The sequence below is a fragment of the Suillus fuscotomentosus genome, assembly GCF_016647785.1.
Source record: "Suillus fuscotomentosus strain FC203 chromosome Unknown F5891scaffold_134, whole genome shotgun sequence".
Classification (NCBI taxonomy): domain Eukaryota; kingdom Fungi; phylum Basidiomycota; class Agaricomycetes; order Boletales; family Suillaceae; genus Suillus; species Suillus fuscotomentosus.
The window spans coordinates 27,377-45,117 of record NW_024539646.1 but is presented as its reverse complement, the minus strand read 5'-3'; the positions used below and the strand labels follow the sequence as shown (position 1 = coordinate 45,117).

The following is a 17,741-nucleotide window of genomic DNA, read 5'->3' as shown; positions in this document are numbered from 1 at the left end:
AGGGACAGCAAAGGAAATTTTCGAAACCATAGTAGTAGGGCGCCCATTGTAGTCAAGCATAGTAGTGTCCAAGTTGTGGCCAGTGCGAAGTGATTATGATAAAATATTTATCAAAGGAAGCTTCGAATTCTATGGGACAATTAAAGCCAAAGTTTAATGGAACCAATGAAGTAGTCAGTTGTCCAAGGGTTGTGGAATGGACGCAACAATGGATCATTAGCATCCGGGTGACCACGCAAGATATCATTCCTTGTTGGTTCGACTGAAACGAGAGGGCGGAAGAGTGGTCGATTAAGTATGGACATTGCAGATGAATGATTCCGAGTCTGCAGGCCTGTGAAGACTTCTTGTAAGTCAACTTTCTGTTCTTCATCTTTAATTGAAGGCATCACAGTCAGAGAGCGTGGAGCGCATCTCTGAGTCTGCGGTGAGAGTGACATTCCCTTCAGACTACTGGGCAGCGTGTCAAGACCGTTATCTGAATCGGAATCGGAAGCAAAAACTGTAAAATCTTGAGTGTTGGACGTCCACTGAGCAGATAGAAAAAGAACTCAAACTTGTGTTTAACGTGACTTGAAGAGCTTTCCTTGTTCTCCGAATTTATTCGAGATGTTGATGCGATGGGCGGACCACGAACTGGTTTATTTTTTTGATACAATTATAAAGGATATTTGTAAATAGGTTCGGTTAAATGTATGGTTTTGTTGACCCTAAGGCCTCTGAAACTAAAGTTGAGGGTGATTGTACAAATAATGTATTAAAAATGATGATTATACAATGCACAAAAATGCACTCAAGATATGGTATTGTAACCCTTTATTCACGATAGACTCAGTAAATATATAAAAATCTTAATATATATGTTATGTCTTATATGATGTCCGCCCATGCCACCGTGGCATATGCGGATGTGGGTATATAACAAGGTGTAAAGTGTATAGTAAGTACATACTGATATATGTCGCTATACATCTATTCATACCCACATATGTAACATTTGTATATGTGGGTATGAATAGATGTATAGCGACATATATCAGTATGTACTTACTATACACTTTACACCTTGTTATATACCCACATCCGCATATGCCACGGTGGCATGGGCGGACATCATATAAGACACAACATATATATTAAGATTTTTATATATTCAATATGACAATCACATATGTCCGCCCCCACAACCGTGGCGAGGGCGGAAATATCAAAGAATAGATTAGAATATGTATATATTACATGATAAAATGAATAAAAAACAATATCACGTGACATCGGAATCTGATCATCGCGGACATGAACAATTGTGACACGAGGCGAAGGCGAAGGTCGGAGGGAGTAGGAATATAAGGGCGTAGGGCGAAGGGAGCCGGATAACGATTGGAATCCATCTCAGAGACCTACCACCACCTACGATACGCACATTCAAGAATTTTATCTGTACAAATGCCCAAAAAAACGAAAGGAGGAGGCAGCAAGACTGCCAATGCAGAGGTAAGTCAAAAATGCGCAAGAAGAGAAGCAGAACTCACCTAAATTTAACACAAACGTCTATCAGGACGGAGAAATGACGAATCTCCACCTCGACACCAGACCCTTAGAACCGCTGGTACTTGACAATGATGTTGCCAAGATGATGCAGAAGTTGGATACCCAGGTCGGCAAATGCAAAGCGGGAGTTGCATGGATCAATATACTCGCACTCAGCAAGAGATTGAAGTTTGGGACCTATAATGATAGGGCCGAGAACGAAACAGAAACTAACAAATTAGTGACGTCTTTTCGCGATGGGATCATGTCCATGAAGGACCAGACAGCGATTCCGATCATCATCGATATCGCACGCATCAAAAATGCAGACTCGTTGTCGAAGGATTTCCTTGATCCGGGGGACGTACCTGAACTCGAACTCGTCGACAAAGACCCTATCGTGGTCGCATCGGGACAGCACCGACTTGCTGCCTTAGTGAAATTCAAACAACAGCTAGACGATGAGTTCAACGTACTGGCGAAGAAACGGGATAAATTTAGGGCCATGGACAAAATAAGCGCGGACCAAATGGACACGTACAACAAGGTCCAGTTCGATATGCGCGTCATCATGGGGATCACGGAGAGTGTTGGAAAATGGGGGGTGGTCGTATATAATCAAAGTGAGTGGTGTGTTCCGCGCATGCCACAGTGGCCGGCGCGTGTATAAGCAGACGCGACATCACAGAATGTCCGCCCAGGCCACTGTTCCCAACGCGGACCTCTGACCTTGTTGATTCTGTAGGGAAACTGTTAGCGAAGGGTAACGATGACCTGGCTACTCATCTGAGTCGCAACAATGCATTGCCCGAGTACGGGGAGACCGACGAAGAGGTCATAATAACTGCGTTCAAGAGGATGTTAGTAGCCTACGACGCGGCACCAGAAGAGTCGAAACGTGATGCAGCAACCATGGCCCTCGTCGAGGTACGGACCACCGGGAAGAAAAACGCACGTATTCAGAAGGTGTTGCACCACGAAATGTTATGCGTGGTGCTCGCAACCCAGCTGCTCAAGCTAGGCCCGCATTTTCGTCGAAGGCGAGAGTTCACGGTGACATGGCTGTTCACATCGATTGGGATCTGCATGGGAGTGAGTCATACAATACGAAATGCGAAGTCAATGCTCACCTTGACCAAGCTCTACATTACGTTAATCAAAATTCGATGCGGACTCCTGCAATTGCTCTCTTCTCGCAAAGAGTTCCCATCGTACAACATCATCATTCGGTTGCTGCGGGACTCCGAAAAAGGTAACAAGGAAGCCACCAAACAACTCGCGACGTTGCGCGAATCAATGAGGACCTGCAAAGAGAACGAGAAGGGCGACCTGTCGACGTGGATGGAGGTTATCGGGAGTTTGAACGAACACGCGGAGGCAGTCTTTACGGGGTACGAAGACATCATTGAGGAAATGACGCCTGCATATGTGACCACGTTAAGTATATATCGAGGGAGCGTGATACGCACCTTGAGAGACATGTGGTCCTTGTCGAAGAAGAGCGAAGACGAGATAAAAAGTAACGACATCTTGAAAAGTCTTGATAGGATCGTCGCGCGTGTGACCCTGCACCTGACTCCGGAGCTGGGAGCTAAACATGCGCCAGAGCCGATCCTGGGAGCATGGATGATGAATTATATCTGGGAATATCTCATCAGGACACAGGTTGGCATTGTGGAGGTACAGAAAACGATTGAACATCGGAAGATTGGGAGACTTACAAATTCCCTACAATAGATATGTCATTGGTTCGAGCCTCTGCTCGATCATTTCCGTCGCATCGGTGGGAGACAGCACACGATGGACGACTGGTCTACGGTCATGATGTCGAACATCGTGAAGGACCAACGAATCGTAGAACCCGATGCAGATATGGCCGTGAGTCCCGATTCGCGAGCGTGACGTCGAAAAACGAAAGTCCTAACATTGTGTTCAATGGTAGGTCGCAGAAATCATATGGACTTACAGAAAATCGTTTGTCATGAGGCTGAACAATGTGATGCTCAACATCGCACCTCAGCTCCCACCACGACCAAAGGACAAAGGCACATTTGATGACGCCGTCGCGAAAATGGGAGAAAACGAGCAGGTCTTGTACCAAGCTTTGCATAACATAGTGATGAAGAGAAAGCAAAGGAACGTCATCAATCCGAAGAACATTGCAGGGGAGGCACGTACCATTGCCGGCATTATGGGCCTGCACGTCACAGCTTGGGACTGGGCATCTCCGTCCATCAAAAACAATACGCGAGACCTGCTTCCCACCCTGCAGGCCATCATTCTGGAGCGGACGCACATGCAGAGCTATCGTCCAAAGCTATTGTCGGAGCCGTGGGTCGGTGCGCTCCGAAGACTCATTGAGATGGCCCTCGCGCAGTATGTTCAACCCCTGCAGACAATTGGACGATCCGGGTTAGAGACGACTGCAGAATGGACTTGGTGGGACGAGCTCACCATCAGCGACAAGCAGGCAGATCCTCAAGCTATCATTGATACACTCGAAGATGAGTCTGTGCAAGAGCAACACAAACTTGAAGAACGACTCACGCTCAAACAAGCTCATACGGACGCGATCCAGAAACTTATCAACTATGTCGCAAATCTACCGTGTGCTAAGTCCTCGTCCTCTTCGGATGCTCTGATATCAGCAGATGTTTCGATAGGCCTGGAATATTTGCTCCGGGTAAGAACCAGTCGTTATTTGATATCATATACGTACCTTCGAGACCATTTTGGGCTAACATCAATCTTCCTTTTTGCAGGCGGTGTTCTTGAACACATCTAGAGCTCGAGTTCGAGAAATGTGGGACAATCCAAATAAGAAGTTCAATGTCAGCACTGATGTCGAAGCACTGGACATCATTTTCCCACAATGTGAAGCTGACAAATTCACAACGGTGAGCTCAAGACGTCTCTCATATCTCCCGTTAATGTCCTATACTCACATTCGTAATAGGGATACGACGATGATTACGAGGATCCAGAAGACCACGCGGAAATGGAATTCAAGAACCCACGGAACAAAGGGAAGGCAAAAGAGATCCAAGTCTCTGACGAAGCTGACGTCCCTCCTACCATTCGACAAACACCTGCTTCCGGTTCCAAGCCTCCTGTGTCTAACGTTCCCACTACTGTCGACGGTCAGCCGCGTCCTGTACCTAAACCTCGTCCTGTGCCTCGCAAAACGCACAATGCACCTTCCACGTCTGAGGTAACCGTACATCCATCCTCCGGTCAACACGACAAGGATCCCAACGTTGAGTCTGAGGCATCTGCCAATGACCAGACGCGTTCATCCACACCCGCCGTTGCCACGGTTGCCCACACGGGTGATATGTCAGGTGAGTGTCTAGATATATGGATGCTCACAATGATGCCTTCTCAGTACAATCAGGGGTGTGATAACCATGCTCCTACTCGTTGCTAAGTGGCTGAACACGGTGAGCACATGCCTACCAGGCAGTGTCAAATGAACATCTTATAACCAACTCATTGGTGTTGCATTGCCGAAATACTTTGAGTGCACCAATGGCGGCATCGTCTGTATGTTACATGACCATGCTGTTGATCACACTGGTGATTTAAGTATAGCCCCACGAACATCGAACAGTTAGTCCACACAATTCAGCTTCCAGTGCATGCGCCTCGGTGGCTTTGACAGCTTGGTCCTGTGCACGTGTGAATGTGTGGAGAGGTGGAGAAGATGGAATACCGTATCCACGTATCTAGATGCACACAAAGAGAAGATTCCACCGATGCATAGTTGGCCAACCTAATTGCCGTGTTCCATCTTTCCATAGTTGGGTCGCCTGCCGGCTGTTTGCGTTTCTGCATGAATTCATATGCGTTTCTTGGCTCAGCGCCTGAACTGCTGTCGGATGACAATTGACCAGTATCTTCGGTTATCAACTCAGAGAGAAGAGGGAGCGACACCTCCAGAAGCCTCAGCTGAGTCATTGGGTTGAGTACCTGCGCATATATGCAGTGGCAATAGAGAGCATATCAAATTTCTGAAGGACCGATATAAACGGGTCGTCGGCTTTGGAGCTGGTCAACACTATGTCAGCATTGCATTGTTCTAGAACTGGTACAGGTTCAGATGGGCAAAATGATGAGAAGGATTCCACTCAACGCATGCTCGTAAGATCGAAGTAAACATCCTTTTGCGTATCTTCGAGCACATAGACTATACACCTGACAGAATCATAGTATGGGCCTGCAACGCGCCCTCTGGAGGAAACACGCTAATATGCATCGGAAACACGCACTCATTGAACGACTTACGATTGGCAAGACATCATCAAGCAGATCTGACTAGATGGTCAGATCCACGGGACACAACACTCTTTGAGAAACTTCACCTTTGATGTGTTTGCATCGTCCTCCGAAATACCGTTCTCCATATTTGCTACCGCTGCCACTGATTCGGAATTACCCTCCCATCTGACTTTCTTTCGTGGCAACTGAAAGCTCTCTTCAGTGTCAGACTCGGCTGTCTGATTTTGCTCGTGGTTTTGTGCGCTCTTAGCGACTTCATTTTTACGGTGATTAGAAGACCCATTTTGTTTTGTCCTCTTCATGTCGTTCTGATGCGTGTCTGTAGATGGTGAGCGGTAACTTGCAAGGCAACGACTTGCAGTTATACTGTTACCAGTCGACATGTGCATTTTCATCAGCAGTGACAGTACAATGATGACGAGATGCAGACAAGGTAATAGGATCACTTCTTTACTTTCAGTAACTCTTTTGTGTCCTCTCCTGTCACTGCGTAACAAAGAATCTGTTAGTAGCAATCGTTACAAAGTAGGAGACAACGCACCATTCAACAAGAGGCTCTGAGCATCTAACATCACTTTATTCCCTGAGGAGGCTAGCATGTTGGCGACATCCCTTGTGGCCTCAAGCCGACAAAGCTCCAGAAATCCTTTATTCGTGCGCATGGCTTCACCAATCAGCTCAGCACTCTTTGCCTCACCTTGAGCTTGCACTATAATAGACTGTAGAAGACACATCAGAACTAAGAAAAACCGATAATTACTACAAGGATATATTACCTGCTTTTCTTGGATGGCCTGATCAGCCAAGAAGGCAGCCCTCAAAGCTGTTTGTTGAGCGACCTGTAGGGCAAAATTACCTCGGTGAATGGGATATGTACCAGATTACTTGCCTGCTTGGCCTCGACAGCATGTGTAAACTCAGGTGAAAATGCCAAATGGGTGATAGACACATCGTCTAGCACTGCATTAAAGTGCAATGCACAATTCGTCAGGTTCTCGCGAATTAACCGGGACACCTGACACATAACCCATCGTCATTTTACAACAGGGTAGCAGGTGAAAATACTGCGCACCATCTCACATTGTGTAATAAGTCGACTCGCATTGAACTGTGCGACCACACTTGAGGACTTCGTTAACTATAGACGGTAGTACGCGCTCGTCATAGTCTTTTCCTAGTTCACGATATATTTGAGGCAGAGTAGATACAGCCGGCCGTGACAGAACTCTGCAAGTAATGTTGACCATTTGCAAATCTACAATTCCAAATTAAGCGGGTGCAGGTGTGCCGCAAGCTGCAGACGTCACCTTTCGTGCCAGTCAAACTTGCTACACTCCAAGGCTTTGCACGAATGTCAAAAACTATTGGAGTCTCGAACCAGGGAACCTGAGGAGCATAAGCAAACAAAATGCGTTCAAAAGTATGAACCATGAGATGTGTCCCTTCACTGTACACCTCATCCCCTAACACCCTGGAGACTGAAGCCTATCATACAGGATCCCCGCGCGGATGCAGCATCCGCACCTTTTTTGTCAAAAATGCCCCCTCTAACTCATTTTTTCTTCCATCTCACCTCCCCCTTGCCTTGAGCATCCTCCCCCAACTTGCTCAGACCTCCTTTTTTCCTGTTTTGCCCTGCAGGCTTGTGTATTAGAGATTACCACATTTATTGTTTATGTCATGGTTATGTTATGTTATGTTAAGGTAATCCAAACTTAGTTAATTATTTGTACTTGTCTTCGTCGATTCGTGACTTTGGCCGGTCAGTGAACTTTTATCTCAGCACCCCCCACGAGCGAAGACATCGAACTTTTTCCTTATCGCCTCGATACATGCCAGCTTCTTCAAAGGCTATTTTGGACGGAATCTACGTCACACAATTGTGTCTGGGCTAGTTGATGCACGATCCGGTGTTGCAACGGAGTTTGTCACCTGGTTCCACTCGGGAGCTTGGATGACCATTCTGTTTGAGCATCTGCTACCCAGCAGTGGCGGTTTTGGATTCCCTGGCAGGTGACACCATCGATTTACTGTTACGACTGTGCTCTTTGATCATACGTCGCCTCAGTGTCGTCACCCTGAGGGCCTGAGACAGTTGTGCATCCGCTGCATCTCCATCCTAATCAAGGCAGATGCACCTCGGGAGCAGTAGCTCCCCCTACTACCCCTTTGCCACCACCACCACCTCCTTCGCCGCCAACGCAAGTTGATTTGAATGCGCGATAGCCTGCCTCATTAACTCATGCTCCACACATACCATCTCCATTGATACCATCTCCACTGCATCTCAGTTCGCGTGCATCTCGTGGCTCCTCGTCCTCTAGGCTCTCTGCGGTGCGGCTTCCGCCACTTGCATCTGTCTCTGCTTCCCCCACTGCTGTGAAAGCAGCAGCTACTTCCGCACTGACAGGACATGATTTATCCTCAATATCTCCTCCACACACATATTCAGCCATTAAAGGACCGCCGTCTCCACAAGGCTCGTTGTCCGAAGGGATGACCAGTATCTTTCTCAACAGACGCTGGACTATGTCACACCGTGTCCCTCGCTCCTCTCCATTGGCGTCTAGCAATTTCTCGAGCCCACCATCCGCTACTAGTACACTTGCTAGCTTAGCCAGCAATTTCGTGCCTTTCGGGAGAAGAAATAAGGTCGATATGCCTGCTCCCATCATTGAGGGGCATGTATGCGATCAAGCCGAGGGCAGTGAGGTGTCAGCCAGTGATATGCTGAGGCGGTTTTAGATCGCACCTCATAGATAGCTCTGGCCGAAATGTACGGGGTACGACGGCAGTATGATGAATGGACTGCAGTCCTTTCCTCAGTGGGAGTCCGCCTTTGGCTATCCATCTGGCGGTAAACTAGGTCTCTTGAACACCATTCAGGTAAGTTTCTTTTGTACCTGCGCTGATGATCTTTATTGATAATGGACCACGCAGTGGTGGCCTAGCAGGCTATGCATTTACCCCTTATGTATCAGACAGTATAGGACGTCGTAAGATGCTGTTCTTTGGTGCAACAATTATGTGCATTGCTACTGCCATACAGACTGCCTCTCAGTCCGTGAGCCCGTTCATTGGTGCTCGATTCCTTATCGGTTTTGGTCTTACTTTTGCCGGTCGGTACCCAGTCTCCTTGTGTATAAGTAATTGATTAACTGACACGCTATGTATAGCTAACGCCGCACCAATGTCGGTCATTGAGGTTTCGTATCCCACATACTGTGCTCCCCCGACATCTCTTTGCAACTCCCCTTGGTACTCTGGTTCTATCATGTAAGTTTGATCATGTGAAGCCGCCCATCGGATCTTGCGCGCTGATGGGATTATTGGGATTAGCGCTGCCTGGACAACTTATGGCACGTTCATTTGCACCTGAGTCACCCCGTTGGTTGACTAGAAATGGTCTCTCTCGAGCAAAATTTATATTTATACTTGATCTACAATATTAGCGAAGAGTAGAAAATACTTGCTGATTGATTTTACCTCATGTATTGTTGATAACGATTTGATGTGGTTGCACGTGAGCACAACCTGTGACAATTACACCAGTCAACTTGACACTAGTACTATCATCCAAAGCTTTGAACAACCCGTAACTTAGAAAATGGCATCAGATCAAGCTAGCAAGGCGATAGAGCAAGCTTTAGGGCCGTAAGCCAACCTACCTTTACTACTTGCGCAATGCACTTATATTGGAACCTCAAAGAACATTTCATTTCGGAATATCAATGCTGCGGACATGTCATACTCAAATGGTAGCCAATTCTGGTTTTAAAATATGTTCAATTATGGCTGGAATCTATGAAGGAGATCTAGTTGTCTATATGTACGCAACTGTTTTTTGTTGGTTGGGATTTGACTGACTTCATGGCTGTACATAGTGTCGACAATGAGTGTAACACCTTTGAAAAATCTACCATTGACCGACTCACTGGAGTGCTAACGACTTCTATGACTGGCACTACCTCAGGTAACTGGATCTGACATCTCATTCAGTTGGATAGAAAATGTGACTTGTTTCTTCTATTCTAGTAGCCTCTGGCATTGCATCATCAGTTGGTCACTCCAGCAGCCTTATTGTAGGGGATGACGGCGAAGATGCTGGAGCAGACAGTGATGATGATGCTGACGATGAAGGAGAGGAGATGGAGCTTCCTGATGCTACCGGCAGGATTGGACCAGATGTAGAGTTGATCTTACTTGGTACTTGGCTATTTTTGCATGGCGGCTGTGACAGCCCTGATAGTTTGTAGATTTACAGGCTGAAGACATTGACTTGGATGTTGAGGACATCATCACGGATATGCACAGTTTGGTCATTGATGACCCAGCTGTTGGGGAAGACTTGGAGGGAGAGGACTTCACCGAACAGCTTGCTGACGTTTCATCAGGCGAAGACTCAGATGACCCATCTGGACCAGCCCCATCTGCGCAGCCTTTGACAGTAACTGCTACGACTGAGATACTTCCCTCCAGCCAGAAAGAGAAACCAACTCATGTTCCATCTACCCGGTCTACCCGGTCATCAACGGCCGCAGCAAAGGGTGAGGTTAGCCCTCCCAAGGCCAAACTATCCACTCCGGCCCTCCCACAGCGACCTAAATACGTTACGAAATACACACCCTCCATTCCAGTCCCTCCACCTTCCAACTGGTGCCATCCAGATGATGAAGTGCTGAGGCTCCTCCAATTCGGTATTGACATTCTTCGGATTCCAGGAAGGACAAAAAATCACCGAATCTTCCCCCCTGGGGGGTAAGCCACCTATTTACATCCTGCACTCACTTCTGCTGGCTGATATCTTCTTCTAGTGCTGTGGGAGTCATCGAGAGCTTTGGGCCGCAGTTTGACCCACATGCAGCTCCAGCAGCCAATAACCTCAACCACCATGAGGTTCTTCAAAAGATTGGTTGCGCTTACCTTGAAGACTACGACATCATTGTCTGCCGACATTTCCATGACGGAAAATATTGCGGATATGGAATACCACTTGTTCAGCTGTCCAGCCATTGCTACACAGTCGGCAATGTCCCATCAGCTCGTGCGCGGCATTCTGTGGCAGTTTTTCAACATTCCGGAGCAACCAAATTTAAACCGACAATTCAGAACGTTTATGCTGACATACTAAGGGTCTTTCCCAATGTTATCCTCACACAAGCCGAACTCCGTGCTATTCGACCATTAGCCAATCAGCAGGGGCCGATAAAACACATTAGAGACGCAGTGGACGGCAAAAAATGCAACCTATGTGAATATACGTGGCTCCAGGGCAATACTTCCCGTCATTTTAGCCACCATTGGCCATTACATGGTGATCCTACACTCGCTACCCGTGTTGCAGATCGATGTGTTAGCGTCAAAGTTCAAGCATTTGACCATGATCCTACCAGGCATCTTTATTTTCCAATCGGAGAGGAGGATGGCAAGGCCAGCCAGAATCTTCAGAAGACTAGTGGCAAATCTATCTTAGCGATGCAACTTCAACGATTTATACCAATAGGCGCGCACACCTCAAAATTGGTCAAAAAGGCAGTGCTGCCATTTTTCGAGCACATTGGCGCGCTAGGCCATATCTCACTGTATCAGGCATCAGCACTGCATGACCTGGTCGCACTTCCTGCTAAAGGAGAAAAACACCTAAAAAAGCTCCAGAAGGCGATTGTATGTCGTATTGGTGTTCTATGTGACGAAGTTGCATCGGCAAATTTAGTCAACCGGAAGCTGCTGGTTAAGCCCAAAAGGTGAGTCGCAAAATCCTATATTTTTATTAATGCTAACCACCAGTGATTCTACTACAGCGAGACGAAATCAATGCTAGACTTATTCAATGCCCCAATGCTTCAGTCCACCCGCGTGGCTTACGCTGGTGAAGAAGTGCGACTCATCTGCTTTATTATGAGATGCATATCTCAGAAAGCATATATTACCCTCCCTTTTGGACCTCAGCCTACTGGCAGGAAGCCTGTCTCCCATAGTGGTGGCCAGTACCATGTTTCCCTGACCGACTCCCAGCTGAAGGCATTCGCCATTCTTCAAGATCAACTGGTATCGCGAAAGACTGACAATGATGACCTTCTCAGCACTCTAAACGATGTGCTAGAAACGTTGTATATGCCGTCAAACACCTTAGACATGTTTCAAGACCGGTACATCAACCCCGTGGCAGCGTTTGTGTGCCTGCGTGCTGTTCATCCCGAAGGGGGATTCATAAATCCAGAGCACATCACGTACACCACAGTCCGCACGCAGTTCGATATCAGGCTCTTCATCCTGGACTTTTTGCAAAGACAGTTCGCGGCCTATATCGTGGCAATCGCCTCCGAGTCTGACGATACCATTGAGTCCAATCAGCCTGCCAAGGGGCGCCGGTCAGGTATCTTAAGGCGGGGGCTCAACAATCCGGGGAATGACTTTGAAGAGTATGTTCTTCTTTCTCATACGTAAAATAGAACTAACGTGACCCACCAAGATATTGTGAAAAGATTATTGATGAATGGGGAACTGAAATGAAAAACACTCCTTTTGGCTTTGTGCGGGAGTGGGTCAAATCCTTGAGCTGGATTGTCCGCAAGACTCCAACTAAAGGAATGGTCACATGGCTGGAACGGGACGGCATTCAATCCGTCAGGCTTCTTAACTACACCGTTAACATCGACCAGTACCGCTCTGCCGTCCAGTCAACCCTTAGAGACTGTCTTGCCCACATTCATTCCAAGGTTCTGTTCAACATCTCCCTCCCCGACTTCAGCTTGCAGCTACCTGATGACCAGCAGGATGAGCTCACACGGGGCTATGGACTTTTTTCATTATCCCTTGACTCCGACGATTTGGGGGATTCTGGCGCAGGAGCTGCATCATCATCACTACTGCGTTCACTTTTAGAGCTTGGGACTCTGTGTCACTTGGATGAGACTAGCCAAACAATCAGCTGGGATACCGTACTATTGAACCAGTGGCTGGCCAATGTGTGCATGGCGTGGGAGTATGTGTATATCCTCATGCACCTCTTAGCTCTTCCGGCAAGAGGCGCCGAAGAAGAGCTGTGGCAACATGCCAATGGACCAGAGTCAGCAAGGCATCTTTTTGTCTCACATGCACTTCAGACGCTGGTAACCAAAAGTAATTATAACAAGACATCCTCCATCACCGGGATCTACAAGACAATCATTCGGGTTATTCCCTACCAGGTAGCTCAAGCCGTGACAATTCTACTTGGGAGTGTACGCCCCATTGAATTGGTGGCCACCCTACAATTCCAATGCAGTTCGCCAAGCCGTGCTCAGGAGATCGCAGACCTCTATCGAACCCGCCTCTTCACGACAATGGGGCAGCCATGGAATTCTGAACGCATGTCTCTTATGTTGCGATCTTGGTTCATGAAGCACTTAAAGGTCCCCTTCAGCATGAGGCTACACCGTCAGTTCGCTAAAGCACTGCAGAGGAAGTTTCTATCCTACCAGTCGAAGGACTCCGATTCGCTGGCGGAGGCTGCCAATCTGGCTATGGGACATACGCAGCACGTGGCAGAGTTCCATTATGGCAAAGAGACTCAGAATATGGCAGTCCCTTTATCACTGCAGCAGAAGTTTGAGGTGGTGGGTAGCGATTGGATTGAGTGGCACGGCATTCCTGCAACTAGAATTAGCGCTGAAAAGAAGTAGCACGATTGCCATTTTAAGTACTAGTGTTTTGACTCGACTGTGACAAAACTCACGCGTTGCCAGAGGCGTTGAAATCTTGTCGAACGAGTGCAGTTTCATTAAGGCGAATCGCTACACCAGGAATTTGGATAATTGGAGGTAGATCTTGTGCATCGGGTGCAAGAAAGTGACATCGTCGGGAGGTGTTTCGCAAACAAGTAACTTGATTGTGTTACCTCGAAACCACAGGCCGGTCGGCAGTTCACCCACACGCTCCAGTTCAACCAGGAGATTAACTGCGTCACATCCTCCTTCCATTCGCCCGTGAGAGTATGTATGTGATCAACTTCAGGGCGTCGTTCCGGAGGATAAAAGACGTCGACTCCAAAATTCATTCCGGAAGCCCACATCTTCGTGACGACGCGACATATTTCATGCGTAGTTTCCCGCACCGCCTGCAGGAGCAAATGTTCAGAGGGCGTCAATGTTGTTCCACGAGACGCTATGGATGCCGCGTGCGACGTAGCACATTCCCGAAAAACTGGCGCAGCCCACGAATTTGTCGCGTTGGCGGTGACGGAGGTATTGGGAGGCAGAGGTGCAAACACAGTGTAGGGCAAAAGCACGGTGCGCAACTGTCTCTGAATTTGTTGTGCGTGGTCAAAGATCGACCCATCGTCCAACGACAGTTTCAGAAGGTGCTGTATGAACTCCAGGCGGCTGGCATATCGACCGACCACCACGCGCAAGACCGTTTTCCAGTCAATGCCGCTAGTGGTCACGGGTGGTCGTGCTAACGCTTGAGCTAGCCTGTCTTGGACGCGCTCTATATCCTCCGGTGATATTCCTGCCACTCGGTGATCCCACCGGTCTAAGCCTGCACGGCGCGGCACTAAGGAGGGAACAAGAGCGGTGTCGTAGAAAGAGACGAGTTCAGAAAAATCAAGCATAATCCGGGTTTCTCCTGGATAATTTTCGCGCCATGACGCAGAATGCACTAATTCAAAACGGTGACGCACTGATGTCCGAGAATAAATCAGACCTACGTCAAAATATGGACACAGTCACTCACTACTATCGGGGTCCTCTGGCAGATATGGCCAGTCGATGCCGATACGAATGCTCTCGAGATTTAAGAATGAAATAACTTCCATGTGAGAGGTGAAGTCGCAGATCATGATTTCGCTATGACCGTCGTCAATAACAAATCACCAAGGAGTTACATATGGATTCGCACAAATTCATTTGCATCCTATGACTCATAAATCAGCATCAGACATTCACGCGCACGCATCTCAACATCCAACGAACCTCACAAAGCCATTCACGCCATGCTTCTGACCCCATTTACACAGATCCTTTATGCGCCGCTCTTCATTCCACACCCACTCGGGCTTCATTTCCGACCATGCCACGAGATCTTGGGTGTCCATAGTGCCCTCAGGGATTTTTGCAGCGCTGCTTCCCTCAAAATAGAGCACTTTCATTGGCCGAGTGACTGCAAGGGTGAGGTGCCAGCACCCTGTTTCGATTGGCCCTTGACAGAAAAGTATGGAGTAGTCTGGCTCTACAGCCACCCAATCCAAGGCGGTCGGTAAATGGGGACCGGTGATAGCTCCATGGTAGAGGAGAGTGCCCACGGGAATAGTTCCTGGGACTATTGTATGACCTGCAGGACGTAAATGATGAGTCGCAAGCCATCTGATTGGAGTTTCAAACATACCAATACGATGACGGGTATTTGCCCAGTGTTGAAGCAAGGATGAGCACTGCGTATTAACCACGACATTCTCTCCCTCCTCGTTCAACTACATTGAACCTGTCACCACTGAGTCGCTTGACCGCGAGCAACGAGAAGGAGCAAGCTAACGTGGCACGCGATGACTGAGGAAAGACACCGAGACTCGTCAGCATGTATGTACATAGAAAAAGGAATTAAAAAAACTTACTGTGATACGAGCTGGTATGAAAACGATATGGGTGGACAGACAAATGCGCAGAGCAAGGGGTCAACTGTGGGTAGGGAGGAAGGACAATTGGAGAGCTTGTACGTCTCGCAGACGGCTAGTACTTCTTGTTACTCCCGAACCATTGGCACCCGTGCTGACTTCTAAGCCGCGACTGTATGATGCCTCCAGTTTGGAGCTGAACAAGTCATACATATGTGCCATGTATGTTGTAGACGGTACTAAGGCATGAGGTCAAATTTTGGTTGGTTAATACATGGTCAACGAAGTATGCCGAAAATGTTGCAGAAACAAGACCAAACATTTTTTACATAGAGATGTGGCGTGCTGTGCAAAATGAGGCATCCGAAGACTTAGATAAATCTCTGCACGTCCACTGCAGCAGACGAGGCATCTTCATATCCAGCGTGACCCTGAAATTGTGATTGCGTTTGAGCGAGCATTTTATAGAATACTCAATAATAATGTACTCACCTTCGACCACTTGGCAATAAGCGGGAGAGTGGTGACTACGCCGCTCAGTGCATTGATAAGGCTGAGTACCTCGAGCCAGAAGAACAGTCGCTCGTGCTCGAAGAGTGATTTTGTTTCTTTGGCGAGGTCTGGATCGAAGTGAGTTGCTTGTACGTGGTCAGGCCAAAATCGACAGGCATAGGATAGATGTGGAGGGATAAATTTTTCAACTCGGTCTAGCAGCCCGGGATCTTCGGAATTGGGGAGATAGGATGATTTTAGATCGCAGATATTGAAGGAAAGTCCGTGTTCCATCACTCGAAGCGATACGAAAGAGAGCGCATTTGCGTTCTGGACTGCATCCGGTAACGCTCGTCTCATCTCGGGATGACAGTCAACCAGGTCGCGCGCGATAGTGGAGGAAACTTTTTTTATGGCGATCATCCGTGTCTCGGTCGAAGCAATGACAAGAACCGAGTCCACCCACGCCAATGAACGAGCTAGCGATCGTGGGGCCAATGGCTGATTTACCTGTTCCGGCAGGGCCGGATAGCCATAGCACGCGTGGAATATCATCTCTACTGCCGTTGGTCCATCCCATGATGTCGGAGAGAATGTCCGTGCGCGTCCCTGGCAGGCATCGCTTCATAATTTCTAGCCCTGCGGCCTCCGCATAAGCCATACCACTGAACTCCACTATTTCGTCTGTAGAAGTATGAATGGACGTCAAGTCAGAGGCACGTCCAAATCCAACGACTCGTTGGAGAGACTCACAAAGGTTTGTCTTCTCCGAATAATCCTGAATGAAACGCATTCTAGGGTCTGCTGAGATACCAATCCGGCGAAGCGTGTCGTTTTGCACCACGAAGCCATACACTTGACCCAACTTCTTGTAGAGGTCGAGTATCGCTTCGTCGCGATCCGCTTGAGCAAGAATTATCTGCATGCAGAGCAATTGAGCAGGAAATATGAATAACGGTGAGGAAAACGTACTATTGATGAGCAAGATAGCACGCCCAATGCCATTTTTGCATACGGATGTACCTGCAGAACGGTATTAGTCTAGTTCTAAAGAGGAAGAGAGAGATCATACCTCTGCGATCGTCCTGATCAGCGTCGAATATCCTGAAGGGTTAAAGATAGGTGGCCTCTATACTGTCTATATCATCGAGCGCTGCTGATGCATTTTTGCCTGCGGACACTACGGATCTCGCAGGTCCACAAAGTGGATTAATCTGATCTGCAGCATGACCGGCATCCCGAAGTGCCTTGTCCGCAGATTGAAGATCGGCACCTTGTTTGACACCAGCAGAAGCATCCTGAACCCGTGCAGCCAAAGTTAGACAAAGAGCTGAAATCGGAATGTCACCTACCTTGATATTCGGAATCGGCGAGCCTGCGCGATCGCCGTTTGAGAGAACAGCGCCACGCCGGCTGCGTGAATCCTTCAAGTTCAAGCGCTTGCGTACGATATCAGCCTTATCCCACTGGTACATTCAATATTGATTTCGACTCACAGAAATCTTTTTGATTACATCATTCCTAACCTTCCCTAGAAAGCGATAGGTTTTTCCACGCGTTGGTCCTACTAGACAAAGGATGGGCGTTGTATTTCAACTTCATGAACATGGGCAGGGAGGCGAAGATGATGCCTGAGCGGCGTGGTACATCACTGAAAACCGGATAACCCGGTATGACAATATTTACCTTATAAGGTTGGCGAAATCTGTGTTGTCCTTATATACCCATGTATTGGCCTACTTATCAAGCATCATTTTCCTGATCCATGAGCTTGTTTGTCGTGTTCGACATATTATTCTAACAGTATGTCGAATTCTAAGCCGGTGGTATAGTTTTTTGCATTCATGCG

General features: G+C 47.8%; 6 protein-coding genes across 6 annotated transcripts; 3 read left to right on the top strand and 3 right to left on the bottom strand.

Moving 5' to 3' along the window:
* Positions 1-1,446: 1,446 nt before the first annotated feature.
* F5891DRAFT_1197873 (uncharacterized protein) lies at positions 1,447-4,932 on the top strand (the record flags this gene model as incomplete). The annotated part of the gene is made up of 9 exons (XM_041368550.1): positions 1,447-1,494; positions 1,559-2,153; positions 2,276-2,622; positions 2,671-3,210; positions 3,268-3,408; positions 3,473-4,213; positions 4,293-4,427; positions 4,487-4,871; positions 4,916-4,932. 9 exons carry the CDS (start codon positions 1,447-1,449, stop codon positions 4,930-4,932), a joined length of 2,949 nt encoding a protein of 982 aa, XP_041217929.1.
* Positions 4,933-5,540: 608 nt separating this feature from the next.
* Positions 5,541-6,020, bottom strand: F5891DRAFT_898657 (uncharacterized protein; the record flags this gene model as incomplete). The annotated part of the gene is made up of 3 exons (XM_041373413.1): positions 5,541-5,614; positions 5,663-5,760; positions 5,863-6,020. Coding segments are annotated over 3 exons (330 nt in total), but the record flags the coding sequence as incomplete, so codon positions are not given.
* A 162-nt stretch (positions 6,021-6,182) lies between these two features.
* F5891DRAFT_1070782 (uncharacterized protein) lies at positions 6,183-7,294 on the bottom strand. Its single transcript, XM_041363280.1, has 8 exons — positions 7,237-7,294; positions 7,116-7,194; positions 6,939-7,063; positions 6,881-6,916; positions 6,698-6,823; positions 6,585-6,647; positions 6,350-6,527; positions 6,183-6,294 (listed from the first exon to the last, which is right to left on the bottom strand). The coding sequence occupies exons 1-8, from the start codon at positions 7,237-7,239 to the stop codon at positions 6,251-6,253; spliced, it is 654 nt and encodes a 217-aa protein (XP_041217927.1). The 5' UTR covers positions 7,240-7,294; the 3' UTR covers positions 6,183-6,250.
* Positions 7,295-8,589: 1,295 nt separating this feature from the next.
* On the top strand, positions 8,590-9,187 carry F5891DRAFT_964549 (general substrate transporter; the record flags this gene model as incomplete). Its single annotated transcript, XM_041376102.1, has 4 exons — positions 8,590-8,707; positions 8,760-8,927; positions 8,985-9,084; positions 9,148-9,187. Coding segments are annotated over 4 exons (426 nt in total), but the record flags the coding sequence as incomplete, so codon positions are not given.
* A 412-nt stretch (positions 9,188-9,599) lies between these two features.
* On the top strand, positions 9,600-13,472 carry F5891DRAFT_1197871 (uncharacterized protein; the record flags this gene model as incomplete). Its single annotated transcript, XM_041368549.1, has 7 exons — positions 9,600-9,637; positions 9,693-9,781; positions 9,844-10,014; positions 10,065-10,566; positions 10,623-11,552; positions 11,610-12,230; positions 12,281-13,472. 7 exons carry the CDS (start codon positions 9,600-9,602, stop codon positions 13,470-13,472), a joined length of 3,543 nt encoding a protein of 1,180 aa, XP_041217925.1.
* Positions 13,473-13,521: 49 nt separating this feature from the next.
* Positions 13,522-17,367, bottom strand: F5891DRAFT_1282553 (uncharacterized protein; the record flags this gene model as incomplete). The annotated part of the gene is made up of 13 exons (XM_041370540.1): positions 13,522-13,616; positions 13,675-14,469; positions 14,524-14,636; positions 14,763-15,120; positions 15,175-15,259; positions 15,790-15,831; positions 15,893-16,296; positions 16,346-16,576; positions 16,646-16,811; positions 16,865-16,915; positions 16,965-17,021; positions 17,077-17,190; positions 17,245-17,367. 13 exons carry the CDS (start codon positions 17,365-17,367, stop codon positions 13,522-13,524), a joined length of 2,634 nt encoding a protein of 877 aa, XP_041217924.1.
* Positions 17,368-17,741: the final 374 nt, after the last annotated feature.